This window comes from Agelaius tricolor, unplaced genomic scaffold, assembly GCF_023055355.1.
Source record: "Agelaius tricolor isolate 1412-34295 unplaced genomic scaffold, bAgeTri1.0.p SCAF_1, whole genome shotgun sequence".
NCBI classification, from domain to species: domain Eukaryota; kingdom Metazoa; phylum Chordata; class Aves; order Passeriformes; family Icteridae; genus Agelaius; species Agelaius tricolor.
The window spans coordinates 66,729,745-66,753,230 of NW_027269261.1; the positions used below are offsets into that span (position 1 = coordinate 66,729,745).

Sequence of the window (23,486 nt, forward strand, 5' to 3'; positions counted from 1 at the left end):
AGCAAAGAATGGGCTGGGGGTGAAGCAGTAAACTGCCCTTGTGGCATTAATGACATTCCTGTGTTGTGCTGTGCATGCTGCAGGAAACAGTCTGGCAACAGCAGCAATGTGAAGTCCACGTGGGAGGTGGTTTACAATGGCTCCTGTGGCAGTATTTGCACATGGAAGGCCAAGAACTTGGAAGGAACTTTCCAGTTCAGAGCAGCAGCTGCAAATGTGCTGGGACTTGGTGAATACAGTGATGTTAGTGTGGATATAATTTTGAGTGAAGGTATGTCTTTTACTTCTGTATTCTGTTAATCCTTTTTTTGTTATTCTAAATAGTCATACCAATTTAGGAGCAGAGACTGGCTATTTTAATAACAATAATCCTGCAAAGATAATGTCTCTTAATAGGTAATAAATGATATGTTTTTATTGTGACCCCTGCTGCCAGTGCTCATCCAGGCTCTTTTGCTCAGAACAGTGGGCCTGAAAAGTGCTTCTCCTCATTTATAGCACTTTGTCTCTGTGGCTCTGCCACTCTGCTTTATGATGTGATTCTTGAAAAAAAGGCAAGCTCACCCACTGGGTAAAAAGATCAGAATTACTTCTTGCCTTCAGCTAGAATGTTAGACTTACACTTTGTGTGTGCTTTTGGAAATCCCACCTTGAGCAGTCAAACAGTTCAGCATTTTCTATTTCTGCGTACACATTAGGTTGCAGGAATGGCCCAAGTCTGGGGGAGAAGGATTAGTCTGACCAAATACACATTCACATAGAGCCTACAAGAGAACTTTGTGCAGTGAAAGACTTTACATAGCAGGGAAGCTGGAGGGTTCTCTCAGGTGTGCTCCGCTGCATAGGATTGACATTGCATGCATACACAATAATTAAACAAATTTCCTTTTCTCTTTAACAGATAACATGATGTCCATGGGCACCATCATTGCCATTGCTTCTGTGGTTGGAGTTGTTGTGCTGTGTTTGGCTGTGGTCATGGTATTTGGTTTTGGTATGTGATTGAGTATTTTGTTTACCCTTGGTTTGCCAAGCCTTGGTGAAAGGCAGTTCAGGTGGTGGGAAATGATTGACCTTCAGATTTAGGGAAATGCTCCCTCCCTAGGTTGGGAGCTGGGAGGAAGTTTTATTTTCTCATTACTTGAGGCCCTAGAGATGGCTTATTATATTTTTGGTATGAAGGACAGGATAGAAGTTCACTCCATCCTCAGGCATTTCTTGCTGTTTGTTACCTGCCTGGAGAGCACAGGAGTGCTTAAGGAACTCTAATACTACTTGGGTGTGTCCTTACAAAAACTTGACCTTACTTCCAGAGTGAAACACTTAATGATCTCCTTTTCTATTCCAGTATGGAAACAAAGATTGAAATCCAGAAAACCAGCCTTGCCTGGACAGATAGTGTTTATCAAGGAAGATAAAGAACTAGCTCAACTCAGAGGGATGGCTGAGACAGTAGGACTAGCCAATGCCTGCTATGCCATACGGTATGTCCCCAGAGCAAATGTATTTCAAGGACAAAAACATCAAAGATGTCTTCCCTGGACCAGTTTACATCAGGGCACTGATCCCTGAAACCTCAAGGTTAAGAGAGTTAAGAGGTGCATGTTTGCTGCAGGGCAGGTCTGCTCCAAATGATGCCCTGCCATGCTGCCCCTCTGGCACACAGCCCAGGCTGGATCCCCCCCTGCCCATCCTTCATGTCACTCTGGCAAGAAACACAAGTGCACGGGGAACGAAGAAGACCTGGTTCTTTCCAGTAACTTCTAAAACATCCAGGCCGCACTGAGCTCCCCTTAAATATACCTGATGAGACAAATAGTACCAGCTTCATTTGAATTTTTTTAGAATTTCAGACATCCTTAGGTATGAACAAGTGACTAGTATTGCTGTTTTGTAGCACTCTTCCTTCTCAAGCAGAGATTGAATCACTGCCAGCTTTCCCTCGGGACAAACTCAACTTACACAAATTTTTAGGAAGTGGAGCCTTTGGAGAGGTATATGAAGGGACTGCAGTAGACATCCTGGCAGATGGAAGTGGAGAATCCAAAGTGGCAGTCAAGGTAATCGCAACAATCTGTTCTCTTGCAACAGAATGGGATGGGCAGAGACATCTGTCTCAAGAGGTTTTACCTGAGAAATGGGTGTTGGGCTGATCTGAGTGTTTTCTTGCAGTGTTTCTTGCAAATCTCTTAAAGCTCAGCCTTGTAATGATTTCTGGAAAATAATGTGTATTTAAGGCCACATCTATGTCTGATTGTTTTACTTAAGCACCATGTAGTAACAGTGATGATGACCAAATGTTTCTACACTTCTGCTTTCTGTGGAGCAGACTTTGAAGAAGGGTGCAACAGACCACGAGAAGAGCGAATTCTTGAAGGAGGCACACTTAATGAGGTAGGGACAGCTTTGTCCCTGGGCACCCTTCAAAGCTGGTATCATCTGAGGGTGGTGGCTTTCCAGGGGAATGAAAGCAGCACTGTCCTCTAAACAGGTTATTTGGCATTTTCGTGTTTCTGCCATTTGGCAGAAATAGTAAATCACTGCTGATGAATATCATGTGACTAAAGCTATAAATCTGATAAGCAAAATTTAAGCTATTGACTACAAGTTCGACATGTTCATATCATGGATTTATTTGGGATTGTACTGGTGCATTTCAGTATCTTTGCTCCCCTAAACCAAGTTACTTGCCAAAGGCAAGGGTCAGAATTCAACTTATCCCATTTTACTGAAGGAAACAAATCAGAATAAACTGATGCCTTGAAGTTGTAATTTTCAGTGGAAAATATTTTTTAAAAATGTGCCACTAGGGGCTGCCACATACCCCTTCAATTGAGATAGTGTTAAATTATGCATCTGTCACCACTGCAAGAATTTCACATAGCAAGCTTTGTGTTTCAGCTGGAAATCTTGTTTTCTAGACTGTCCCCAGAAACAAGGAGTTCAACTGTAGTTTTCAACTAGTACTATAAGACTGAGAGTGTAGTTTAGTTTTCAGATGCACTTTTACACTTCTTTGACTTATTTAATCTGTGCAGAAGTAAAAGCAATTTTTAAACAATGAAGGATTTATTTCTGTGCAGAAATGTGGTGTTATTAAACTGGAAATTGATTTTCACAGCATTCCAATTTTTTGTGGTTACATGCTTAAAAAATATAGCTTGCATTTTTGGCCTTTTATGACACTCTGTAACTGAATAAGGTAAAAGGCTTGTTAAAATCAAAATTTGACCATGTCATTAAAGTGCAAATTAATGATAAAGAGTAAGAGTTGTGTATAAACTCCTCATAATCCATTTTCAGTCTACCTAGCAGTCATAAACACAGTTAAGGTCTTTTATCCTCTGTAGTACAGAAATTATATTAACCCATAGTTAAAGTTTCTGAGGTTCTCTCAATTCTTGTTGCAGATAATAATCCAAACCCAGGAATCCTGGAGGAGTACATAATTGAAAATTTTCTGCATTTAAATGTAAACATTACCACGAGCCCATATATAAATACCAATACAATTAATAGAAATGAAGAGAATAGAAAAGTTTAAGTATTATATAATCCCCATAGTCATTAAAAACCAGCAGCAGCAATGACAAAACTACTACTACTACTACTAATAATAATTATTTTATTCCATCATGGAAGGTATAGTGATTTCATTTGATGTTCATCTGTGAGGTCTCATAAATTAAACCAAGGATAGAAAGGAAAACCAAGTGCATCTGAGTGCTCACAAACAGATAAGGTATATAAGATGCAAGTTGCAAGATATGTAGGTGCAACTTTTATTATGCTTGCCTTTTTGGATGTTCATTAAAATTTGGCTTGTAATGTTATGCATGTTGGCTCAGTTAAGCCAGAACTATTTGTTCCTTTTTATTGCTATGTATCAAATAGAAAATTGAGTTGCTTCTATTTCAAAAGTCATTTGATGTTGGTTATTGGTGAGTCATTTGTGTGCAAATACATGTAGAAAATTCTTGTGTCTGTCCCATCCCTCGGGAAGTAAGGCATGATAGTTCAGTGGAGAAAGGTCTGCACTGGGTGCAGAGGAAAGTGCCAGGTGTTCCTTCCCCTCTTTTTGTTCCTGAAAGTGCCAAAGTTTGTCTGATTGAGAGGTATGTGCTAGGGGCCAGGGGGAACTGTCAAATTCTAAATCGCACTTTTTGCAAGAGTCTTTGCCCACACCTGAGATTAGGTGAATTGAAAGAGATTAGAAGGAAAATGTCCCTCTCTTGTTTGTTTACACTGCTGCATTCGACAGCATTTTGGACACCATCAATTCTCCCAATAGAGTCAAGTTTCTCTGACTGCTTGTGCAAGTGCTTTCACGCAGTGTGAGAGAGGAAAAGCATTTTCTAACACAAGTGAAGTGATTGAAAAAACGCAGGCACTGTCAGAGGCAATAAATATTCTTCATTCTTTGAAGAATACTGGCAGTACTGAGAGTACTGATTGCTCTGTGGTAATCCCTGTCTTAGACACACACACAAACAATTGCTAGTATACTTAGAAGTATTACTCATATGTATTTTGTTCCTCTTGCAAATGTACTGTGAAAAACTGTCCCCTGCTGAACTGTGAAAATAATATATTGCACCTTGTGCTTTTACTTTTGTGTATTTCTCTGAATCAGCAGTTCTACTGTGAATATAGTAGTAAAAATACTCTATTAAAAGAATGTAGATACCTTTAATGTACAGGTGATGAATCATATTCCTAGAAGAAAATGCCATTTGGCTACTTTTCTTTGCTTCCTGGAAATAAAATGAAGTGTGCTTTTTAATATGTGTGCATGCATCAGAGTGCCTGGCAAAGACAGTGTAAGCCTGTGTTTTGGAAGGATGTCCCTGAACTCTCCCCATGGCTGAGCAAATCCAGGCACAGAGAGCTACTGAATCATGTTCATAGAAGCAGGACTGTAAAGGCCAAACCGCTCATTCATTGCTTGCAAATATAAACACTCTGTTAGCCATCAACCAGCTGAATTTCTCATATGTCATCTTACACTTGTTTCCTTCTGTTTAGCAAATTTGATCATCCCCACATTCTGAAGTTACTTGGTGTGTGTCTGTTAAATGAACCTCAGTATCTTATCCTGGAGCTGATGGAAGGAGGGGATCTACTTAGCTATTTACGAGGAGCCAGAAAGAAAAAGGTGAAGACCATAAGAATCATATTTTTAACCTGTAACTGCCCACAGTTTCTCAGTTTTTCCTTTTCTAAAAGTCCATACTGATGTTCAGCCGTTTCTGTACTTGCAAGGTCTGGTCTGGCTTTTCCTAAACACCCTGGGACTCAGTGCTGACCTTGCAATCAGTGATGCTGTGAAGAAGATTGAATGTCATTAGATCACTTACCAAAATTGTGGTTTCAGTCATGAGATATCTGCTTATTTCTCGCTGTGAAAATCATAAACTGTCCTTTTGAAAGTGATAATAAATAATGGTGGTCATGTATGTGGTTTATTATGAATCACAGAGGGTTTTTTTTTTTGTCTTTGAATAACAGTATCCTTAATGTGAGAAGCATGGTCCAAGCATATAAGAATATACTGTCCCTGTGCCTATGTCCTCAAATTCTTTAGCAGGAAAGAAAAGAATAAAGGATAAACAATTTCAAGTAAATTTTTCTCCCGTTAATGTGTGGATTGGGAATATGCATGGTATGATGTGAGGTCAAAATAAAATTTTATAGCAGCATAGCAATTAGCATAGTTAATTTACATAATCAGATCAAATCTGCAGTCAGTGTTGAATTCTACTGAAATGCATATACATGTGTTCTACTAGAAAAAACTATTACGCTGATTAATACAGCTATACATTTCAAATGGGGAAATACATTTCAGTGAGGAAATCTTGCATGGGGAGTTTGTCATTCTGAGTTGGTAAAGGTAGAAGAAATAGCTAACTTCTGTCTTTGTTTCTTGTAGCTCCAGAGCCCTTTACTGAATGTCACTGACCTCTTGGATATATGTTTGGATGTTTGCAAAGGCTGTGTCTATTTAGAGAAAATGCATTTTATACACAGGTACAGAACATACTTCCTTAGTCTTCCCAGGTTTACCCACAGTATTGGGACTCACTATCTTACCCAGGAAAAAATGTCTAGAAAGATGTCACGATGTAACACACCAGGAGAGAGTACTGAAGTAAAATCTAACACTATGTTTTCTGCTAAATATCACTCAGAGTTCTCTTCCAAAAATGGTGGGCTACTCTAAGATCTGAACCAAGGACTTACTGCACCCTAGGCAAGAATCATATCCTATGCAACAGAGAGAAGAACGAGTGGAAGATCCATGTAGTGTCTTTGTCTGCCTAGTGGGTAGCTTTAGAGGACACAGAGCCAGACTTTTCTCAGAAAGGTACAGGAAAAGATAAGAAGCAACAGGCACAAATTACAGCAAAGGAAATTAGATAATATTGTTCACAACATCCCAGAACAATCACTGAAACAGGTTGTCCAGAAGGGCTGTGTCATCTCCAGTCCTGAAGATATGCCAAACTTAACTGGGTGAGGCCCTAAATCACTCAGTCCAGCCTTGGGACTCACACTGCTCTGAAGACAATGTTGAGCCAGATGACTTACAGACATGAGTTTTTCTGCAATGCTAACTCCATCCTCTTTTCTCTGCCTTACAAATCAGGGACTTGGCTGCTCGCAACTGCCTTGTGTCTGAGAAGGAATATGGGCGTTCATCCCGGATAGTGAAGATAGGAGATTTTGGGCTTGCCAGAGATGTCTATAAAAATGATTATTACAGAAAAAGAGGAGAAGGTCTACTCCCTGTCAGATGGATGGCTCCTGAAAGCCTTATTGATGGTGTCTTTACAAGTCGCTCTGATGTCTGGTGAGTTACAACAGCCACAAAGATGTGCCAATAACCATACTAAATTCTGCAGCAAGAAAATATTGGTTTAGAGGAGGAATTACAGGGTTGTATATTGTCATCTCTTATAACTTTTAGGCTTGGGAAGACTTCCTCCTAAGTGAAATTTTAAGGATATAATGAAATATTTGATACCATGACAGTATATTTCATGGATAAATTTCTTTATGCTTTAAGATCTTTGGATTTTGCCTGGCAGAAACTAGTGTCACTCAAATAATTTTATAGTTGTACTAGGCCCACAATGTGGTTTTTGCTTGATTGGGCAGTGAATTGATTGCCTGCATGCTGTTCCATTTTGTTTTCCATTAGGTTTATTGACATTTCCTTCCAACAGCCAAATACTTTGCCCTTACCATTTCACCCTCTTCTAGTGACTGTTTTATTTTGAAGACCAGACTTTGCAGCATCATCAGGGGAAAGTCACGGTACTTTTTTCTGTGGAGGTTAGCTAGAAGTGTGCATTTGAGTGGCTTTGGGTTTATTGTGAAGAAGCAGAGACCCACTGTCGGGAGACGTGACAAAAAACCCCACCCAGACTAAGCCAGATCCATGACATCTGGTATTCACACCAGTTCAGATTTAGGTGGCCACATGTACTCAGCCCATGGGTCTTGTCCAGGTCCCCAGTGCCTGCACATATCTATTTGACTGCTACTCTTGCTCTTATCTAAGAAAGTAGTTTAGTAAGTACTCTGTGCCAAACCAAATGAGATGCTGATTGCTCCACAAGTGGTGCTTGGAAGAACTTGTCTTTCTCCATTTTAAACCACACCTCTAGAGATTTCAGAACACTTGTTTATATGAGAACATGCTCAACCTGAGTGTTTCCTGGGGAAGATGTGGGCACTCGGTGTCTTCTGAGCTGCATCTCAGTGAGTCTGGGAAAGCACCTCAGTTCTACACATTTATTTTAGCTATTCCAAGGCTGGCTTAGGGACAAATCTGAATTATGTCTTTTTACTCCTAATTTTTCTGAGTCTTATTCTTAAGTTAGACACAATCTAACTGTTAATAGGCAGATTTCAGGATGGCTATGGTTATTAATTTTTCTCTTTTTCTTTTTTTCATGGTGCTTCTCAGGGCTTTTGGAGTACTAGTGTGGGAAACATTGACTTTGGGTCAACAGCCGTATCCAGGTTTCTCCAATACAGAGGTTTTACACCATGTACGATCAGGAGGAAGGCTGGAATCTCCAAACAATTGTCCTGATGACCTGTAAGTTAATTTTGTTTAAATGTTGCTGCTAAAATTTGTAAGAAGCAAGAGGCTTTTTGCCAGTTGGTTATCATTGTGAAAGTTGGTCATACCCATGAAGACCCCAACATCCTCTTTTGTTTCCAATAAAACTGGCCAACCTGCTACTAATTCATCCAGTAGACCAGCCTGTAAATGAGAATTTAGGGCATAGGTCTGCTAGTAGTGTGAGAACAGGCTGAGAGTACCTGAAGATATTGGTTAGAAGTTAAGATGGTTCTAAGAAAGACTTTACTCGTCTTTGTACATCATGTGTCTGTGACTGTAGAGAAAACTCTTTCTTAATGGTAAGTGCAGGAACAGGCTAATATTAGAACAAAAGTGAAAAAATAAACTCTGCCTTTTGTAGAGAGAACTCAAAAAAAAAGAAAAGCTGAAGCACTACCGGAAAAAGGAAGTCTGCACCTCTGGTTAGTCTTTATCTGAACTGGATAAGTAAATCCTTCAATTTCTGTTTGTGTCTTGAGCACAAAACTCAGGTTTAACTGCAAAGTCCTTGCAATTAACAGAATAAAATAAATACATCAAGTGTATCAAACCCATACTGTCCAGAGGTGTATGAAGGAGGAAGGCAGAACATGAGCTTAACAATCATTCAATATTGTCTAATTTCATGACTCTCAATTTCTTTATCACCCACTCAGCAAAAGCAGTCACAGCAATGCACTTGACAGCTGGTTGTACAAAAAGGAGAGCCTACTGGAGTGAACAATTCTTACTCCCAGGGCTGAGGAAAAGACTTGAGAATAATTCTGTGTTTGGCAAGCCAATATCTCCATGATAGATCTTACACCAGTAACCATGTTCTGAGCTTAAGAGAAGGTGATTGTTTATCATTATGTAGCTATAGCTGAAATACCAGGTTAGGAATAAAAAACACACAAAAACCCCAAACCAAGCTTTAGCACTTGGAGGAACTGAAGAACTGAAGAGATTAGAATTTTACTTTAATAACAGAGGGAGAACTGGAAGTCACAGAACAAATGAAAGCCCAAAGAAATTTTAATTGTAATATTTCCTGAGAAAGGTTTCCTCAAAAACTTTCATACATCTGTCCTGTGAATAAAAAAGCACAGGAGGCAGCTATATCCATGTACTATTCTGACATTCAAACTTAAGCAAAGGCTGATAAATTGCCCTAGATCTTCAGAAAAATCAAGAAACTTTTGCTTGAAATAATTTTTAAGGTCCTAGATCTTAAATTTAGCATAGCAGATAGGTCCCACATACTGGTCTGCCTGTTGTAACTTGTAGAATCAGTGCCTAATAGTAGTTTTTGAAAGCCAAAGAGCTGATGAGCTTAGACTCTTGTACCATCTTTTATCTCATTTGGTGAACACTCAGCACCTGCATGCAGCTTCTGTCAGTAGCACAAACAGCTTTTTGCTGCTTTGCTAGGTCATTAATGGCATGCCGGGATTCTTGACATTCCTGCTTCCCTCCTTGTGGTTTTGAACCTGCATCAGGACATCAGCAGTCAGCAATTGTCTCCTCAGCACTTTGACTTGCTCATTGTCATTTGACAAAACAAACCATCGCTGATAGGAAGAGAGTTCAAAGGCCAAAGTACTTCAGCTGAGAAGTGTTTAGGAATCTGTGATGGGCTTACACTGCAAGTGCAAGTAGGGCAGGCACAGAAACCTTAGGGTGCAAAGGCATGAAGGAAGTGGGTTGTTTGTTTGGTTTTTTATTTGGAAGGGGGGAAAATTTCTTCCCCTTGCCTCCATAAGTTGCTACTCCAGGAACTACTTTTCCCCAGAGAACTGTGGCTAGGTAAATCTTGGTAAAGAATTGAAAAAGGGTCTTGGGGATGTATAAATGAGACACAGATATTGAAACATGAATTAGATCTATGAATGTAAATATATTTTCAGTCAGAAATCCACATCTGGCACAGCCACATGGGTATGAGGCTTGCATGCAAGAGAATGCCAAGGTTTGGACTGAACTGAGTCAGAACTTTATAATTTAACAAATCCTCAAAGGCTGTGGATTGCAGTCTAGAGAATTTGTACAAGCACCAGGACATTTGCTGACTTGAAGTTGCAGTTTCAGGAATGCTCAGTCCTTTGCAAACTTACATAAGCGACTTTGATAAAAAATTTTTATTTGGTAACTAAAAGCTTTTTACAATTTGTTTCTGGCAATGATCCCCTGGAAGGATTAAGAGAGTGAGAGAGATGAAGGCCTTGCACAGAATGCATCAGATGAAATCAGGGGCTTTTTATCATGATAAATTTTCTCATTTTCTAAGAAAATCACACATCAATTGTGTTTCCCATTTCATGTGAGAATAATTGGTAATGCTTGTAGCTTCTGTGCACTATAGTGCATTTCAAGAATGTTCACATTCTGCCTCCAATATCCGATACGGAATATTAGTTCTTTACTTTTCCAGGCTCTCAAATTCTAACCAGCCCCACATAAGCAGCTCTGTTGGACATTTGGTTGTTGCCCCCTGATAAAACACAGGTGTGAAGTGTGGGTTTGTACGTGTACATCTAGTGTAGAGGTTAGTTCTTGAACCTAACATAAACCTTTAGCTAATGTTGTGTTTGGAACTGTCATTTTTCATTTCTTCCTGACAGGCTTTCCCTATGAAGTAGGGGAATCCTCTGGATCTCTTTCCCATGAAGTGATGCACTATTTGCTAGCCCATGTTTGGTTCCCCAAGAACATAGGAATATGTTCAATCTGCCACTTAACATGTGTCTTGGCACGTTAAGCTGTCTTTCTCCCTCTGCACCGGTCTCATACTCATGCATTTCTGAACTAAAGAAAGTTTGTGCCATATGATTTAAAACTTTGGATGTCACAGCATGCCTCAAAAGCTAAATGTCATGCCAGAAATAGCTGTACATGTAAAATTTGCAGATATATTCTGAGAGAGCATGAAAGTTTTTGTCATTAGAAACCTAAAGCCTATCTGAATTAAACACTTAGTGAAAAATACCAGTACTGATACTTTAAGCCAATCACCAAGTAATTTGATTTAGGAAATAAAAACATGAAATATAATTAAAATGAGAAAATTACAGTACTGAATTACAGTTTTGGCAGAAGTTAATATCCTTACTCCATAGAAAAACTGAACGGCTTTATAAAGCAGATTGTCCAATAAAAATAGTTATTTAGAGAGGCAGAGATTGGTCACAGGAAACAAAACAAAAAAGTTCATATTTCACACTTGCAATGTTCTTGTTTCATAAATGAAAAGAGGGTAAATTTAGATTGTATATAAGAAAGAATTATTTTACAATAAGGGTGGTGAAACACTGAAAAAGATTGCCCAGAGAAGCTGTGGATACCCCATCCCTGGAGCTGTTCAAGGCCAGGTTGGGTGGGGCATTGAGCAACCTGATGTGGTGGAAGATGTCCCTGCACATGGCTGGTGGGTCGGACAAGATGATCCTTGAAGGTCCCTTCCAACCCCAAACATTCTCAGAGTCTATGACTTCTGCATCACATCCTGTTTCTTTCTTGGTCAGTGGCTGGCTGTTTCTTCCACAAGGCTCTGCTCATGAGAGCCCAAGTGTGAACCTGATGAAGCACAGCACTTGAGCTCATGTTTTTTTGCCTGGATATCCTACCAACAAGCATGACCAGAAAGAAGATTGTTTGGCTTCCAGCATCTAAGGCTGGAATTCAGTGTGACAGACACTTTGCTGGTGGCAGAAGGAAAACCAGTTATTTAATTTTTTTTTGAGACCTATTCAGTTCTTTTCTTTCTGTATTTCCAGTGTCATCAGTAATAAACAGTACTCCTGAAAGTAAGCAGATGAATTGATTCAGAGTGTTAGGAAGCCAATACCACTTTTTAGATTCCTAAAACAGATTTTCAAAATTTCATGGAATCCTCTTGAAAAAACATAATTACTCTGTTCAACTTGAAAACCACAAGAATACAGGTTGATGACAAGTGGCTTTGCAACAATTTTTCTACTCACATTCTCACTTGACACTAATATTTTAATGAAAAATACCATTGGAAAATCAGAAGCCAAGCGATTCCTCCCAGCTGTCACCAAGGGCTTTTTAAGATGCCCAGTTGTGGTGAAGGACAGCAGTCATCTTTTTAAGATGGATAAGTGAGGATCTGAGCAAGGCAATTCATTTCACATAACAGATTAACGCCTGGTGTCACATAGCAGCAGGTCTGGGAAGATGTTTGTCAGGGGAGGGTTTGAACTTAAGGCTTAGAGGTAAATGCTCCACATTCCAGATGCAGCTTCCTGAACCAGCCTTTCACTGGTTATCTCTGGTTTTGAGACTCTGAGACCTCTTTCCACTCCCAACATTTAGCATGTCCAGGTGCTGGCTGTGTTTTGGTTTTCAGCCTGTCTGTCCCTGGCTTTTGTAGGATTTGGTTTTGTGTAGCATAAACTCACCTTGAGCAAGGAATAAAAACCAACCCTATCATTTAGACAAACAGGAGGTAAGTTTTCCACTAAATGGTAACAATTGGATTGTCCAAGGTGGGCTGGAATCCCTGCACCCAGAGGAAACTCATACCATGTTTGCCTTTGGAAAGCTTATTCCTATTTGCTTTGATCTGGAGGTGGAAGTTGAAATTAACCCTCCCTGTGCTGGAGGGTTTGCCTTGAACTTCTCCTGAATGTGAGCTAGCTTGAGTTGAAAGAGGATTAAATAAGTTGGAAACGTCAGGTTAATTTCTGATTTTACACTTCATTTTTTTTTTAAATTTTTTTTCTCTGAGAGAATTTCCTCCTTGTCTGCTTTCTTAGAAAGTATTCCTGACTTCTTCAGGGAGAGTAGATGTTCATAGCAAATGTGTCTTATAAAAAAAATGTTATATCTGCTTCCAATCTCAAAAATATCCATTGCTGAAGAATTAAAATGTTTTATAGTAATTATTCTCGACTTTAATTTGATCTTTAATTTGTTTTTCATTGCCTCAGCAGCTGATGATGATCTTTGTACCACACAGAAAGTTTTCAGGCCAAACTTGCTTCCCAGATGTTTAATGGTAAGTGTTGAGATGAATGACTCTATTATAATTTTTGTTTGCATTTACATTTTTTTCCCAGATGTCAGTTAATGACAAGATGCTGGTCCCAAGAACCTCGCAACAGACCTACTTTTTCTTGTATTCATGACAAACTGCAAGAGATAAAACAATCTCCACTGTCCTTCATCTGCTGCCTTGAAAACAGGGAGGCATCAGCTGGAGTCATCAATGAAGCTTTTGAAGGTGAGTCTGGGCCAGCACCCGCTCTTCTTGAGGCCTCTGCCCTGCATTTGTCACTGCCTCAAATTCTCTGGCTGTTGCATGGAAACAGCAAAGATTTACCTCTATCATAGTGAACATGTAAAGGTTCCTTCTGTGCCTGCAAGGTACAATGAACTAGATGAAGGTTGTGTAAGATTACCAACCAAAAAGACCCAGATGAGGTTGTAATTAAGCCTGACTCACAGAGATATCCAATCTGCATCTGAATTCTTAGTAGTTCACAACCCTGTTCAGATAAAATAGGTGCCTAAATTCCTTGCAGAGCCAGGGGAGCCTTAGAAGGCTTCCATGTGGAAATCTGTTTAATCTGTTTGCATGCTATTGTTTTATAATGAAAAATATTGAATGGTGAAAGAACTACTTTCCGCTCTAGAAAAACCAAACCTGTTTCTAAAATATCTAAAGGCTTCATTTTGGAGGTGATTTTTTTGGGGTTTTTTTTTTTTCCCTTCACAAATGGTTACCGAACCAGGAACTCACCCTGATTCACAAACAGTTTTGATATTTCAGTACTTTGTGTTTTCCTAAAAACTTCCTGATCCATCCCAGGAATGACACAGTATTCAATTACACAACTACATAGACATTCTTCTTCAGGATACTCTCTATATTCAAATCACTGGTATTGTTCAATTGTCACTTAATTTGATATTTTGCTAATCTTTATAATTTGGTCAAGCTTTACAAATGTCAGTTTATTTCCACTGTTCCTCTTTATGTCAAATCATGCCTGTTCATGGCATGTTTACATTACAAGACTAAAAACTTTATAAAGACATGAAGGGACCAGCACAGATAATCTATCATTTCATGCTTTTTTAACAGCTGATTTTGCACCCTTATGCTATAATGAAAAACAATTTGCATATAGTGTAATTCTTTAGTTTCTTTAAGGGTATCTTAGCTCTCAATAACAACATTCAGGAAAGAGATACTTAGTCTGGCACAAATGTAAGCCTGGCATTGGCTCAGGAAAGGACTACAGCCAATTAATTAGGCACTATGCCCAAGCTAATAGGCCTTACATTTTGGATGGACTTTATCTCACCTAAATGCAGCTGTCTACAGGCTAGGAGCCTCATCTAGGATACTCTTCTAGGTAGCTCTGCAGTCAGAAGCAGAAAGTGACAGCTCCTGTTTTTTGGGCATGTATCACAGCAGGAAAGGGGTCACCTTTTGCCTTACTCTTCACTGATGATGGCTGGCATCCAGGTGACTTGCCATATTTAATTTGGTTCACGTAGCATCACAGGGTGGGTGAGACTGGAAGGGACCACTGGAAGTCACCCAGTCCAACATCCCTGCTCAAGCAGGGTCCCCCCAAACACATTGCTCAGGATAGTGTCCAAAATACATCATCTCAACTATAGTATCTCAGACTAGGTGTTTAATTTTCAGATGGCTATAGGAGCACAGCATCCACTGGACACAGGGCTTGCACCTACTCCTGAGCTAGTTTGGTTTCCTGGCTTAGACATCTCTGTGTTCCCTAACTCCACAGGCAACAGAGACATGAAAACTAACAGAGTTAAGAAGTTCTTGTGGCATTACATCAATATCTGTCAAAATCTTTAGTAGGGCTGAAATTTCTGGAGAAACCTACCTTTCTGCTGCTTGGAATTGGGGAAAGGGGCTGGAAGGTTGGTTACCATGTTTGTGGTAGAATAGACCTGGCACAGATGTAACATGAAAGAGTTTTAATTTCAGTGCAAGTCTCTGCTTAGCATGTGTCAGATAAACCTGATCTTTCTCCAGCTGTTAACTTGCTCAATTTAAGCAAATAATTACTTTCACTGGGATGACAAATACACATTCTTAATGTAAGAAACCTTATTTTGCCAAAATTTCAGGTTCTGTCACACAAAAGGTCACAGAAAAACCCCATTGTTTTGCTTATTTGCCAGGAACAAAAGTTGCATTCTTAGAAATTACCAAGATGCAAAGGAAAACATGGATTGAGGCTTCCATGAAGTGTCAGTTTGATGGATAAAAATTTGAAAAAAATCAGTTTAGTGCAGAAAATATGGTAGTATAATGGACTTTAAGGGTGGTCTTAATAATAGCTCTGTACTCCATAATGTAATTTTAGTCAGAGGATCTGTTGAGAGGAGTCATTTTTAAAATCAGACTCCATTAAACCTGTTTATAATAACTTAGTTGGTAAAATCTGGCCCACTGTGGTAAGCAGGGCAATTCAGTGTAGGCAGAGCTTTGGCTGTCAAAACTTCTACTTGGCACAATCTCTTCCTGAGCCTTGGACCTTTCCCCACCAGCTGTCATGTTCCCTCTTCTGGCTTCCTCTCATTCTTCCCTTTCCATAGGTTCTGCCCAGCTGCTGGTGCCTCAGACCCATTGCTGGATCTGCATTGGGAGGAGAAGACAAAGCAACTGTTTTCATGCTTCTATTCAATGTTTTCATGCTTCAGTTCTCAAAAGTCCTTCTTAACTTCTCTTCAGGTTCATTTGGTGATTCTCATATAGGAAATACCCTTTAGGAAATAGGGTAGCTTGAATTTTATTCATCTGCATATCATCCTTCAATTTAAATGGATTTTAAAAGGCTAAACACTTGACTAGCTCTTTACATGTATAATGCCATAGTAATTTTCCTGTATATCTATAATTGACCTGTAGGCTATCTCCCTCTTTCCCCAAGCACAGTCTTAATAAGCCCATTAAAATGTCATGCTGTTTACTTGATTAAAGCTCTAGAGTCCTTGTGATGTTTTATTGTTGCTGGATTTTCTGATCAAGGACACATGCATGTCAATTTTCTATAGCTCTCCAGCCTTGAATTAATTTGACAGTTTTTCTGCCTGCCATGTAAATCTCATGCAGCAGAATTCAGTAAGAACGTGGGCTCCAGAAGTGAGATTGATTTAAGCAAGAAAAGGCCATTCAGGTTCTACTTGAGTTTCCAGACTAAAATGTGTGCTCCACTATGACCCTGTCAAAAAAAGTTTGGGGCATGGAATATGTCTCAGACTGTAATTTGTAACACATTGTATAATAAGTTAGCGATTTTTAAAATTTGTATTCATTTCTAGCTGGGACTAAGTGAAGTATTCCTTGTGTTCCTAGTAGTAGTAGAAAGATGACAGCCAAAACAAATAATCCAAAATCTGTTCCATGATGGATTGTCCTCGGCAATATTTTCCAAAAATGTTACACAGTCACTGGCCTTTGTGTGTTATGAAACCCCAGCCATGAGCGTCCAGCCAAGAAATGCTTGCTCTCACCAGGTGACCTAGTTTCAAAAGAAAGAGACAAATGTCAAGCAAAGTGAAATTACATGCCTGAAAATAGCTAAGATACTTAGCCTTACATCTTCCAAATTCTGTTGAGTCTTACCCGGCCACACTTCTAGCAGGTCCATGCAGGCTGTTGGTGATTTTCATAGGTGGGAGAGCTGAAAAACATTAGATTTTCTCAATAACCTTAATGCCAGTGCAGTGTGACATAGAGATGGCAAGTGTGGGTAAACCAATGCAGACAGGCTGCTAGTGGACAGCATGCTAGAACAGAGAGCATGGGCATGGCAAAAGGGGCACTTGCTATGTTATTGCAAGATTTACCCTTCTAAAGCAGGCATCAAGTGTCCATAAACATGCCTGAGCAATACCAGCACCTCCTGGTGCTGCTGCATTGGAAGGGAGGCAGGTAAACTCAGGACCAGGGTCTACCAGTTTAGAGCTTTTCCTTCTTGCTCTGACAGGCTTCCCCAAGACATTGATTTTGGGCTTAAAGTAGCAGTAACAATGTTTATTTGAGTGAGGGCAGCACTATCCAGCCAGAGGACTGAGACACCAGTGGGTTTTGAATTCAATGGGAATTTCCTGAGCACAGGCCCTGTCACCAGAGTTCCCATTCATTGCTGAAAGATAGTCTGTTCTTCCCCCAGTTCCAAGAAGCGCAGCATGCTAGAAGGACAACCCTGCATTGCTGTAAAAATAACTGGACCATTTATTTTCAGACATCAGTTTTTACATTGCACATATAAGACAGCACTATAGCTTTTCAGGTCCTGTGAGTGCCCCTTTACAGATGGAAACACCTGTTTGATTTGGCAAACGCCTTTTCTGACATCAGACAACTGGGCATTAAGCAGCTGGAGAGACTTCTTGCCTTTATGACCTAGAAGGACTATTCTTATCAGGGCTGCTCCTTACTATGGCTTTTGGACCTATATGGAAAAGATGTCTAATTGCTTAGAAAAAGAGGCTCCTCTGGCAAGAGGAGATGCCAGGCATTTGGAGAAAATCCAGGATAAAAGACTAAAGACTGAAAGGAAACTTATTTGGCCTCAAAACCATGATTTTTAAGTTCTAAACTGGAGATATTGTTTGAAAAATGTGGCAAGATACAAGAGTTAGAATTTAGTAATGTTTCTTTTTTTCCTTTTTCTTTCCAAAGGCAGTGTATTTATTTCTTCAGCAGTTCAGGTTACTTGCTAAAACTGTCATCTGTATTTTTTTTAAATCTCAGAGCAAAATTTTGCACTGAGAGGACTTGATATTAAAGCTAGAATCAGCAATTTCATCATTAAAATTATATGTTTGCTCTCTGTACTGGCTGAGTACCTGTTTTCTGTTCCTCATGTAAGAGTTATCAGTTTATTTTCCTAAACCAAACTGCCTTTTAAAAACTACTCCACACCTCTCTGAACGTAAAATAATCACTTGGGCAAATGGAAGCTTCTCTAAAGCAGATGTGTTGATAAGGAACATTTTTAGAACCTTGTATCTAGTCTCCTTTGTGTTTTTCTGAAATTCAGTAATCCTCTTCCCCTCTTAGCTTAGTGAGCGGCTGACCCAAAGCCTGCAGAGGTCAGAGAAAAGCCTGCTTCCAAAAAAGAGTGAGTGGTTACAGCACTGCAAGAAAAGGGGAACTTGGTGGTGTAATAGTTTCTTATTTGTACTCCAGACAAATGGTGTTTGATTCCAGAGAGTGCACATGAGCCATATGATGCTGCAAGTGAAATCACACCAATACTTTGCTGTAGACTGAAGGAAAAAACCAGATGGTGTGAGACTGTAAGACAGATGTGTAGACAGATGTGGATAGATATAGGCAACTAAAACATAAAAACTGCCTTTACACTGGGTGTCTAGGCTGTCACCAGAGACTCCTAGACATATTTAGGGGATGTTAATGTGTAAAGGCAAGGATGTGGATTAAGCATCTCCACAAAGTGATTCATTCCTCCTTTCTCTGTTGACTGTAAAGACAGTCTAGGCAAGGAGCTTAAACTGGGCATGAAAGACCTGGGTGGTTAAAACTTGGTAAAATGAATCTTGTTTTGTAACATGGAGAAAGTTTTATTGCATTGCAGCAAATGTAGAAGTGGGGTATTTTTTGTGCATTTATATTATAAATTTTAATAAACTAGGTAAGAAGCAGGTTTATGTATGTAATTACTAGGACACAAAGATTTAAGTACACAGTTCTCTAAAAAATACATTAAAATAAAAAGAGACACAATGCTTCCAGCAGATTAGTGCAGGGGAAATGTAGGGTGAACAAAATTCTCACTTTTAGCACCTTTAGTGTCTGACAGAATAGCAAAGCTCAGTGAGTCACCCTCAAACCATGCAAGATCATATGCTTCATTAGGCAGGAAACACCGATATATCTCCACTGATACATAATACAGAGTGGAGTATTAAAACGGATATATATTTGTTCTATTTATATTCTTACTGGCTATGTGCAGAAACTGAAACACAGCTCCTCCTGCTCCAGGTGGCCATCAGGTATCAGGAAAATACTCTCTACACAGGAGCTGTCTCCTTGAGCTAACCAAGGTGGCTGGAGTAAAGAAGTCAAGGTTCAATAGCCACCGTTTTCACCCTTAACAAAGATATGTCATCAGGTGTTTCTCTCAAATGTGTTTGCTGGGGGGTATATCTTTCATCCATGCCAGTAAGTCAGCCAGTCTCTTGTTTACTGCCACATACATTGTGCAGCAGTGACAAAGGACAGAAAAAGAGGAGGGTATTACTGAGAAACAGGAAATGTGGCTGGACTTCTAAATACCTTACCATACTGAAGGTGCTAAGCATCATATGGGATTATGTCACCCGGAATTAGTAACGTCTCAGGCTGGCTACTTAGCTGGTGTAAATTGGTGGCACCCCACAGGTTTCAGTGGAACTTCATTAATTTATGCTAGCTGAGGGTCTGGCCCTGAAATAGCTGTAATATAAGATCAGCATCTCTAGATCAGTTTATTCAGTCTCAACCAATCAGTTTTTCTACTGACATTCTTTCTCTTCTTAAATTTTGTCACCTTCTTGAATTTAAACACCAAAACCCCCTCGTCTGCTTATCAAGACACCACAAAAATTTGCACCCTTCTAGGCAGGACTTCAAAACATGTTGTGAGCCCCCAGAGTTTACCAAGCAGGCAAGGACAGGCACTCTGTGACCGTGAAGCAGGACCCATGGCCTGGCTCGGCTCTGCGGCTGCCCTGTGACAGGAAGCAGCTGACTGGGGTGCTGGGATGGGGAAGGGAAAAGCACAGATTTTATCAGGTCAGGGCTGGTCTTCTCAGAGGAGGCTAAGCAAGCAAACTCTACTCCTCTATAGTATGAGTCAGGCGATCATTGTTTCGTGTGTCAGTTAATGTGGGGCTCTCTGGAGTAAACTTCTGCCGATCCCCGGAGAGAGGGGTTGTAATTCATTTACCTGCAGTTTGGCTCAGATGTGCTTTATGTGCAAGTTCTAAGCACAGCCTTTAAGCTTTAAGCATAGCTCTACTAGGAAAAATGTCCAGCAAGGTCAAAGCCACGTGCATTTAGGACCTGAGACGTGTCTGTGCAAGTACAATGCTGAGCTTTGAACTTGCCGTTTTAGCTGTAGGAAGCAGCCTGGGACAGCACAGAGCTCAGCGGGATCCTGCTTCTCAGTGGGGTACTCCTCAGCCTGTACAAAGCTCTGGACTGACAGGGCAAGCCTGCCTCATGCCCTGAGATAGGTTGTTTAAAGCAAACCTAGGTAACTCTACACTATGCAGCAGTTTGCAGTGTGGACAACCCCTCAGAATTCAAGCCTGTAGAGCTGACCCTCCAGCATGACTGCAGATTTTATGAAGGTGCTCCTTGGACGTCTCCTCTTGGGGTGTTTTGTTGACTCAGCCCAGCTTTGCTTGTGAAATCTGAGGGGATCACATCACATGGTTTATCCTGCATTTACTCACGTATAACCCAGCATGACTGTACATCAATCAACTAATTTTAGCGATGTTAAAACTGAAAAGAAAATAGTGATATCTTATAAATATACCAACCTGCCTCTCCACTCCGGTTTCTCTCTATCCTCCTTCAATTTCTTAACAGTTTTTGGGAGGGCCTTCCAAAGATTATTCAGAATTCTCTGACTTGACTTACAGCTTCCCAGGGTGCTGGTAGGGCTTCTAGTCTGCACATTTCTGGGGAAATTTTACAATATATAATGAATTTTTTCTTCAATCGCTCATTTTTAGTATTTTGTGTCTCTGTCCATTCTTCTGCTCCAACTAAATGAGCAAAAACAATTTGCTTGCTTTGCTGACTTACGTAACAGTCGAGCGTTGTACTATATAACTTGAGATCTTTGTGTAGCTTTGCCTTGTAGAGCAGAATGGTTCTGAACTTTCATCAGTGCTGAACACTGCACTGAGAGATGACTCAACAGTGAAGGAAAGGGCACTTACACTCAAAAATGTGACAGTCAAAGTAGCAATGTATCTTACACATGTCATGTCATAGGAGAAAGGTCATCAATATTATATTCTTCCTCCATCATTGGATGTGATAAGAATATTTTGCAAAAACAGTATTTCTTCCTTATTGCATTCCCACAGCTCAAAATGTAAAACCAAGGCAAGGTGTTTGATTTTTTAGCTCTTTTTTTCTTAATGAGAAACACAGTGGCACATAAGCTGAAAGAGGATTATAAAATTTTATATATTCTCTAGTTCTTCAGACCTGTTGGGGAAAGAATTAGTAATGTATCTATATATCTGGTAAAAATATCTCAGTGACCTCATACTCACATTTGTGTAAACATCACCTCATCAGTTCCAGATACTTATACAGGAAACAAATCTGAATGCTCCTCTAGTGTTCTATACTTAGGCAGGTCAGCCGGCATATGTCTGGTCTGTAAATACCCAGTTTTACTTGGGTCCTTATTTTAAGGTTTCCCTCTTAAGAGTTTGCTGCAAACGTGCCCTCAGCATTTGCCTGTGTGTCTTTTCCAAAGCAAATTGTCCCTGAAGATTGCCATTAAGTTAAACAAAAAAAAACAACTACAAAGAAGAACTGAACTGGTTGGTAAAGGCTTAATTGGAGCTGAATTACTAAATATGGCCATAATAGCCCTGAACTGACAAAGTATCAAATGATTTCTCATTGCTGTCAGTCACTGTGGTATGTGACCACAGTTTGCTCTGTGTCCCAAACCCCATCTTGCTAACAGGTTTCTAAAAATCAAAATTCTCTTTCAAGCTTTTCCTGATAATATTTCCTATGCTAATGGACTCTAGCATGTGGAATAAATTTCTGACTTTATAGCTGGGGGAGATGTGTGATTATAGTGACATAATAAATTGTGCGTTGCCTGGTGGAATAGCACAATGCTTGTGATTCCTTTGAACAGATAACTCTGAATGTCATATGCTTAATTTTTCAGTTATGAAGTAAAACAAGGAGGGAGCGTAATAAAAGAAGGTACATGTTACAAAAATAAATGCAAAAAATAGTAGCAATTATAACTTAAGTGCTTGGTTAACAATTCTTATATTTTTAAAAATTTATATCCCCTGCAATAAATCTCAAGCAACTATGTATAGATAAACTGCATCAAATTAAGGAAAAATGGAAAGTTTTTTAAAACGTGAAAAACACAGTGGATTGCCAAGTTTAAGCTTCTGGAAGAGCAGAATACTACAGAGACAGAAGCCTAGACTAGTCCTCTAGAGAGACAGTATATAATGATTTTGTAGATAGAAAACTGCCAATGTTACAGGAGTCTTTAGCAGTATTATTAACAGGGTTACTACAAAGGTTCAGATTGAAATAATTTTTGCTTTATGCTTCTTTACAAGGAAAAAAAAGCAAGTCATGCATTCATGACAGTATTGCTGCCTCTGGAGGTATGAACACTGATAAGTAACCTTTCCCAAATTATTTACCTAAAGTTCTGGTCCACGCAGACAATAGCAGAAAATAAATTTGAATCATCATGCTTATGAGGTCACTAGACCAACTTTCTCCAGCAGCTGTCTGATTTTGTTTGCCTTCTAATACTGCATGTGTATTACTGAGTGTTGTATTTTCTTTTTTTTAATTAAGTTTTTAAAATATTTTTCCATTTTATTTTATTTTCTCTTACCTTTTTTTTTTTTTCTTTTAATGCAGATAATGATATCCCATGTGCAGATTCAGACAGCATTCTTTCAGCCACACTAATGGAAACAAGGAATCAAGAGGGCTTAAATTATTTGGTACTAGTCAAAGAAGGCAACCCAGATGGAAAAAGCATCAATTCTGCTGAGATTAGTTAAGTCTGGTTACCACTGTTTAAGAGAGTGAAAGAGAAAAAAACTCCTCAAAGAAGACATAATCCAAGGAAAATATTCTGCATGTTATCATACTTACAGAGATGTCTGGAAAAAAAAAAAATCAATTCTTTAATAAAACTACCAGAAAACATAATGAATGTTGTGTATCAGGATAAGACACCAATTACATAGCCTTAGATTTTCTACATGTTATGATTTGGGTGCTTCACAGGAGATAGTTTAAAGCAAAAAAACTTGTATCACACGGTAAGGGATTTTACTGTGGTATTAGGTTTATGCACTCACATGTGCCTCAGGCACACAGCAGCCCTTCCAAAAAGGGAATACTGGTATGCTGCTTCAAAAAACAGACCAGCTTTTTTGTGAAGAAAACCAAACAGTTGAAGTCTAGTTTCATTGTGCACAAACAGGATTTTACAAACTGAAAAAAACCCCATAAATACCGAACTCCAAATCAGAAAGCAGCTGAAGAAAGATGACCAGGTTGTCCACTGCTGCAGGTGGTCTGTTTCCCTAATTA

The 23,486-nt window shown here is 39.5% G+C and overlaps 1 protein-coding gene across 1 annotated transcript in view; it reads left to right on the forward strand.

Annotated features, from left to right (window-relative positions):
- ROS1 (ROS proto-oncogene 1, receptor tyrosine kinase) overlaps nucleotides 1-23,265 on the forward strand; it is a 67,918-nt gene extending 44,653 nt beyond the window's left edge. Inside the window, exons 34-44 of the mRNA XM_071438097.1 lie at nucleotides 84-271; nucleotides 902-994; nucleotides 1,349-1,484; nucleotides 1,898-2,060; nucleotides 2,330-2,394; nucleotides 5,026-5,155; nucleotides 5,933-6,030; nucleotides 6,650-6,853; nucleotides 7,976-8,110; nucleotides 13,198-13,361; nucleotides 22,803-23,265. Coding sequence (XP_071294198.1) covers nucleotides 84-271; nucleotides 902-994; nucleotides 1,349-1,484; nucleotides 1,898-2,060; nucleotides 2,330-2,394; nucleotides 5,026-5,155; nucleotides 5,933-6,030; nucleotides 6,650-6,853; nucleotides 7,976-8,110; nucleotides 13,198-13,361; nucleotides 22,803-22,948 — 1,522 coding nt within the window. The 3' untranslated portion in view covers nucleotides 22,949-23,265. The remainder of the gene's footprint in view (nucleotides 1-83; nucleotides 272-901; nucleotides 995-1,348; nucleotides 1,485-1,897; nucleotides 2,061-2,329; nucleotides 2,395-5,025; nucleotides 5,156-5,932; nucleotides 6,031-6,649; nucleotides 6,854-7,975; nucleotides 8,111-13,197; nucleotides 13,362-22,802) is intronic.
- Nucleotides 23,266-23,486: the final 221 nt, after the last annotated feature.